Source organism: Teleopsis dalmanni, chromosome 1, assembly GCF_002237135.1.
Source record: "Teleopsis dalmanni isolate 2A chromosome 1, ASM223713v2, whole genome shotgun sequence".
NCBI classification, from domain to species: domain Eukaryota; kingdom Metazoa; phylum Arthropoda; class Insecta; order Diptera; family Diopsidae; genus Teleopsis; species Teleopsis dalmanni.
The window spans coordinates 98420544-98428081 of record NC_051846.1 but is presented as its reverse complement, the minus strand read 5'-3'; the positions used below and the strand labels follow the sequence as shown (position 1 = coordinate 98428081).

The 7538-nt window shown below is 40.5% G+C and overlaps 1 protein-coding gene across 1 annotated transcript; it reads left to right on the top strand.

The window, feature by feature from the left end:
• Nucleotides 1-3668: 3668 nt before the first annotated feature.
• LOC119690174 lies at nucleotides 3669-4061 on the top strand. Its single transcript, XM_038105175.1, has one exon. It carries the CDS (start codon nucleotides 3669-3671, stop codon nucleotides 4059-4061), a length of 393 nt encoding a protein of 130 aa, XP_037961103.1.
• The last annotated feature ends 3477 nt before the right edge of the window (nucleotides 4062-7538 follow it).

Below are 7538 nucleotides of genomic sequence, written 5' to 3'. Positions count from 1 at the left end.
ACATAGTTTTTGTCGTTGAATCCAATTTAATCGTTCAGGAGGAGTCATTTCAATGAACTTTTTGCAATAGTAGATCGGATGTTTATCTGTATTACAAACTTTACATAGATCTGAACAAACCATAGTTACGGCTATCCTTTTGTTGGGTTTATATACTGCATTGTCTCGTAGACCTATAGCCTCAAGTGACTGAAATCTCAATTCTAAAAATTCTAAGTATTGTTTTATTGTGGGCATCTCCTTTGGGTTAGTAAGAGTTTGTTCAAAACTGCAATGTGTATTTTTATCCAATTTTTTTAATAGTATGTGAACTAAAATTGGATCCCAAGTTGATGTTTCAATCTTTAAATTATGAAGTTCACATAGACTTTCCTTTGTTGTGTCATGCATATTTTTAATGGCTTGGACTGTTGGATGGTTATATAAAGAGTTTTGAGCTGTCAAACGTTGCAAAACTGCTGATACTAGAACTCTTTTATTCTCATATCTACTTTGTAGTAATTGCCATGCCGTCTCATAATTTGCATCTGATATTTGCAAATGCTTGATGAGTGCTTCAGCTTCGCCTTGAATATTGGTTTTCAAATACCAGAGTTTCTGTGAGTCTGATATTCTTTGATTGTGTATTAGTTGTGCAAACAGATCACTGAATTGTCGCCAACTCAAATAATCTCCACTGAACTTTGGAAGAGATATTGTTGGCAAAGTAGCCGATGATTGGTAAGTTGACCTAATTGATGTCTCAATCTTGGTCGACTTACTAGTCCATTCCACCATTGTATCTTGCACCAATTGTTCAAGTGCTAGATAATGATTGCAATCAGGAGGGTTGTCTTGCCGTTCCTGAATAGTAAAATTTAAACCTTCAGCCTGATCCCCATAACTTGGTAAGCGTAGCTAATTTTACTGCAAAATATTGTGGTACCTGTTGCTGGTTATCTTGTCTCACATTGTGGATGAGACGATTGATTGATTTACACACTGCATTTCGTCTGTTGACTAATGCCTGAATAATTTCATTCTCTTGACCACCAGTAGGTAATACTATTTCAGGAGCTTCAACATCATTATTTATCTGAAGGTTCAACCCCTTTATTGTTGATGGTTGAGCCTTAATGAGTAATGCTTCCAGCTCTTGAGTTATTGTGGTGATATATTTGTTACCCAAATTTATGATTACCATGCCGTAATCTTGTGTGAAATAGTCCGATGTTCTTGCTAGTACATCGGCTTGTTGTAGTTGCTCATCATTAGCCTTGAAGTCAGCTAATAACTGTTCTAAAGTTGTTTTACGATCTTCGAGATATTGACGTGTTTTCCTGCTGGGTGAATCCTTCTTGAAGTTGCGAATGATTCTGTCGATCTCTGAACCAATTGAATCCTGCTGGTCAGTTAAAGTGCATATTGATTTTGGATCCATGGTTATTGTATTTCCGTTGAAACAAGTTGTTTTCAATGAAGGTTTTTTGTAAACGCTGCTGGCTCACACTGAGTTGCTCTTGCCAATCACGTCGGGGTCACCAATGTATACCACGTAATCTGAGGTGGTATCAATGTCTATATTTGCTTACTTTGGTACACTGACTATTAGGCACATAAACCAATAATCAGGTAGTTAAGATGAAAGGCTTGCAGGCACATAAACCGCTAGCCAAGTAAGTAAATAATTTTTATTTTGTTTCTACAGTGGTTAAAAGGCACATCTACCAATAACCAATTTTTGATTGTGAAGTAAAGACGATTGTTTTCGCTTTCAAATTTTATTATTAATATTGTTACCTTATATAGTATAGAATTACTTACTAAGCATAATAATAATTACAATTATTGGTGACTAAAATAATAATTTAAATTTCACATATTGCTGCATAAGCATAAATACAATATGTGAAGTTATTGAACTTATAAACGTAAATATTTACAATATTTATTTGCTGCATAAGCATGATTACAAGCGAGCTAAAATATGTTAGGTTTGTTAAACTTAACAGATATTACGTTGGTCAGTAACTCCATAGCCCGGTACGTGACATGGTGTTTCAGTGAGGATTTCACATTTAGTGATCATCAACCCATACTGTTCGATATAAAATCTGTAAAGCGCAAACAGCAGCCGAAACTAACGGGCCCAATATGGAACTGCTCGTGGTTAGATAAAATTACATTTGAGGATTCTATAATGGGGCAACGTCTAGTCATTTCTTCTGCTCAAGATTCAAGCAATGACCTATTACGTATTATAAACACAGCATGTGACGCAGCAATCCCAAGAAGGCGGCCAGGTAATACGAAGATTCCGTGCTACTGGTGGAATGAAGAAATTGCTTCACTAAGAAAGGCCTGTTTACGATCAAAACGTTTACTGCAACGTTCTAAAGGTAGATCAAATGAGATAGATACACTGAATAGATTTAGAAGTGTTAGAAGTGCCTTGAAAAATACCATCAAACAAAGTAAACGTGACTGTTTTAGACAACTATGTAATGATGCCGAGCTTAATCCATGGGGAACGGCATATAGAATGAAAAAACTCCCAAACCAAAAGGCGCCACAAATATCATGTCCACATACGCTGAGAAATATAATAAATACCTTATTTCCATAAGGACATTCGTTCATTCCACTATTTGAGCAAGACATAAGCGAGACAGTTATTCCTACGGTAACAGCGGAAGAGGTGCTACAGGGGGCCTGAAATATTGGAGATGAGAAAGCACCTGGTCCTGACGGCATCCCTAACGTTGCGCTTAAAGTCGCAATTAACTGCATACCAGATAGCTTTGCGGTAGTATTTCAAAAGTGTCTAGAAGAAGGCGTCTTTCCAAAGCAGTGGAAAACCCAGAGGTTTGTACTTATACCGAAAGGAAATAAACCGTCAGAAGATCCATCTTCACACCGACCAATCTGTTTACTAGACACCATAGGTAAGATGCTGGAACGCGTAATACACAGCAGATTGAACTCACACATAGAGGAGAGAAATGCATTATCAGAAAATCAATTTGGATTTCGAAATGCTAGATCAACCATAGATGCAATTAAACTGGTAGTTGATAAGGCAAAGGCTGCCATTGAGGGAAAAAGGTGGCGCTGGGGCGATAAGGAATACTGTGGAGTAGTAACCCTAGACGTAAAGAATGCATTTAACTCTGCCAATTGGTCTCACATTCTTGAACGATTAAGGGAACTACCGGTACCTAAATATCTGCTGTGTTGAATAATGTCTAGCTACTTTACCGATAGAAAACTAAAGTACGGAAGTGATGATGGCATACAATATCGCAACGTCTCAGCAGGTGTCCCGCAAGGATCAGTACTAGGGCCTCACCTATGGAACATTATGTATGATGAAGTGCTTAGGTTATCAATTCCGCAGGAATGTGAAATAATTGGATTTGCGGATGATATAGTAGTAGTCACTGTAGCGAAGTATATTGCACAAGTCGAAACAGCAACTAACGAAGCTATACGTATGATTAAAGTATGGCTTGACTCAGTGAATCTTGAACTTGCGGAACATAAAACAGAGGCAGTGCTTATAACTAGCCGCAAATGAGTAGAGTTTATGAACGTTATAGTAGGCAAGGTATTAATCCAATCTAAGCCAGCCATAAAATATCTAGGAGTAATGATTGATAATAGGTTAAGCTTTAAAACACATATCCAATATGTATCCGAGAAAGCGGCAAAGGCGCAGACTGTCAAGAATTCTACCAAATATTGGGGGACCAGGTCATGACAAAAGACTGCTCCTTAGTCGAGTAGTAAGCTCCATAATGCTGTATGCTTCACCTATTTGGGCAAAATCACTGTCTATAGCTGAAAATAGAAAGAAGATAACAAAGACTTACAGAATAAGTGCACTAAGAACGATAAGCGCCTTCTGCACGGTGTCGGATGAAGCAGCCTTTGTTATAGCTGGTGTAGTGCCCATTGATATATTGGCAGATGAAATGCGAAGAATATTCAGCAAAAGGCAGGAAATCTGTGAACAACATAACTCTATCCAAGTTAAAGGGAATGAGAAAAAAATTTCAGTAGCTGTATGGCAGAACAGATAGGAAAACTCCACCAAAGGCAGATGGACCTTCTCACTTATACCTCTAATCACCGTATGGTTGGAACGAAAATATGGTGAGACAAACTACCATCTAACGCAGTTTTTAACTGGGCACGGATGTTATCGAAAATATCTGTTCAGATTTGGGCACGATAATTCCCCCTTGTGTCCTAGCTGTGGAGTAGAAGAAGATACCAAGCATGCAATATTTCACTGCAGTCGATTCAATACGATTAGTTCATGCCTTTCAGGTCCGGCACATATAACACAATATATGTTAGCAACGGAGGATAATACTCAGGATACCGGGCACTCTCCTGTTTTAATTAATGCCTTCTCAAAGTATGGGGCTCTGCTTTGGGTGACTGTTCTTTCCCTTATATTAAACACTGTATATGGATAATAAACTAAATATACCAATTAATAATATAATTACAGAGTCAGAGGAAGAAGCTCTACTCCGTTCGCCAACGAAGGTTGGAGGAAATCTTGAAAAGAGGCTTGAAGCATCTCTCAAGATTCAGGATCTGGATGATCTGAACCCATCTGCTCAGAGACCAATGGTATCAAGCGGTGGGAACACCTCTCCGGTGATTGACACCCAGAGTCCTATGGACACAGGTGACCACGATGGCGGTGCGTCTAATGCTAATACCCAGAGCATGGTGAACTCAGGTGACGGCAACATAGAGACCAGGAAGAAAGCGGAATACTTCACCGGGGCTTAGAAAAGACGCATCAAGGCCATGATTAGGGATGGATTGGATTTGGAGACTGCGAAGCAGAAAGAGAGAGAGCGATACTCTCTCTACAAAGCTTCCTTGGCAGCAGAAGGAGAAAGTGACAGACCCAGTACCAGCAAAAGGTGCAGATCTAATAACACATCTCCCGAAGAAACACAACGCCCGCAGCCCAAAAAGCCAAAAGCCACTCAACACACATCTAGCTCTACCGGAAACCAGCTAAAACCGACTCCATCTTACAGGGATGTAGCCAATGCTTGCAAAGTGGCTATCGCCCATGAGAAATATCCGGAGGTGAATCTCACTGGTGACCAAATGGAGTTGATAAAATCGAAGCTCCTGGAAGAAATTGACAAACTTCCCAAACACAATAGTGTCTACGGCTTCATCACCAGTGTTAACAGAGACGGATGGCTCTCATTAACATGCTGCAATGGTGAAACGAGGAACTGGCTGACCACCTGTGTCCCAAAACTCAAACCATTCCCGGATGCTATTCTCAAAGTGTTTCAGGGCGAAGAGATGCCCAAAACCTATGTGTGCATCACATTTATTCCCCCCTCTGCTGTGCTACCACCAGAAATTCTGATGTCCCGATTGGAAAAAACAAAATGGTGGCATTTGCACATCATCGTGGAGAATTCTCAGGACTGAGAAAGATAAGAATGGTGGGGAAACCGTTACGATCTCAGTGGACGAAAAATCCAAAAATTGGATAGTCGGTCAGGCAGGGAAGCTGTATCTGAACTTCACACAAATTCACGTACGTGTGAAGGGAGAGCCAACTGGACCCAAGAAACTGACGACAAAAAGGCCATTTACGACAGAGAAACCCAGTGACGTCAAGCAACAGGTGCCTCCATCCAAAAGGCCGCTTTCAGGTGATAGACCCAGTACCTCAAAAGCACAGGCAGATAAGCCAAGTGAGACGGTTAAGGTCACACGGGACAGCACCCGAACTGAAGTCGGACCCAGCACCTCAAAACAGCAGGGTGGCACACCGGTATCTAGCATAAAGGACCAGAAGCAAGGGCCAAAGAAACCAGCTTCAAGATCCCCTCGACAGGAAGCACCCACTCATGGGACAAAATTGCCCAAGTGGATGCGGAACGGTAAAGGACGATACCAATAAAATGATGAGGTGCCTGCAGGTTAATCTTCAACACGCCAAAGCTGCTACGGCGGTGTTGACACAGCGACTTCTATCTGAAAAGATTGACCTAGCCTTTATCCAGGAGCCATATGTATATGAGAACCAGATAAAGGGAATAAAAGGTAAGCTACTGTACGATCATGCTAGCCATGGTCGACCTCGTGCTTGTATTGTGGTAAGAGATGACATTAATGCTTTCATTATTCCACAGCACACCAACAAGGACCAGGTAGCAGCTATAATTTCTGTGGACACCCCAGTAAGTAAGACAGAGCTCATTGTCTGCTCATCTTACCTACCTGGAGACTCCCAAGACCTGGACTTCCTATCACTGAAAGGACTAGTAGACTACAGTGTTAAAAGCAAGAGGCAACTCATCGTTGGAAGTGACGCTAATGCACACCACACGATCTGGGGCAGCACCGACATCAATAAAAGAGGTGAGTGTCTATTTGAATTTATGACTGGTAACAACCTATATATTTTGAATACGGGCAATAAGCCCACTTTTATAAACAGAATCAGGGAAGAGGTATTAGACATCACCCTAGCAACACAATTTATAAAACATTTTATCAAAAACTGGAATGTTTCAGCAGAAACATCCATGTCTGATCATCGTCAGATTAGATTTGATATTGATCTAAATATGAAGGTAAGAGAATCGTATAGGGTGCCTAGGGCCACAGAATGGGATCTTTATACTGACGAACTCAAGGCCAATCTAGGCAGTAATAAACATACGATAAAAAATATTCATGATTTAGAAATAGCTGATGCTGCCTTAAGCACAACTATTATAAATGCCTACCATGGGGCCTGTCCGGTGAAAAATAAGACCAGCAACAGAAGTGCACCATGGTGGAATAAAAAGTTAGCCAAGCTAAGAGTCGAATCCCGGAGACTCTTCAACAAGGCAAAAACCAACGGTGAATGGGACAATTATAAAAATGCCCTCACCGCCTACAATAAAGAAATTAGAAGGGCAAAAAGAGAATCATGGAAAGGCTTTTGCTCAGAGATTCAAAACTTAAGCAATAGCGCAAAAATCCACAGGGTTATCTCGAAAAGCCACACTAATCCCATTGGGCTTCTAAAACGACCTGATGGTCTTTATACCAATGACTGCAAAGAGTCACTTATACTTCTAACAGAAGTACACTTTCCGGGATCTACAATTTACGACCAATCAATCTCCCAGCTTAGTTCCCTGGTGACCAAAAGGCCCAGAAACAATGACTGGAAGATTGCTCGTAAAATCTTCACTGAAGATAAAATTAAATGGGCGATCAACTCATTTTCTCCTTTCAAAGCACCTGGAGCAGACGGAATATTTCCAGCACTCCTACAAAAGGGACTAACTGACCTTATGCCCTACCTCATTTATATCTTTAGAGCTGGGCTGGCGATGGGAATCATTCCCACTAATTGGAAGGAAGCAATTGTCAAATACATACCTAAAGGAGGAGGTAAACCTAGCGAACTTCCTAAATCCCATAGGCCTATAAGTTTGACTACATTTCTTTTAAAAACTATGGAGAAGATAGTGGAAAGGCATATAAGGGAAGAGTATTTATCTATA

What these genes read in the sequence shown, in the direction of transcription:
- LOC119690174 (XM_038105175.1), top strand. Translation starts at nt 3,669, where the DNA reads ATGTATCCGAGAAAGCGGCAAAGGCGCAGACTGTCAAGAATTCTACCA.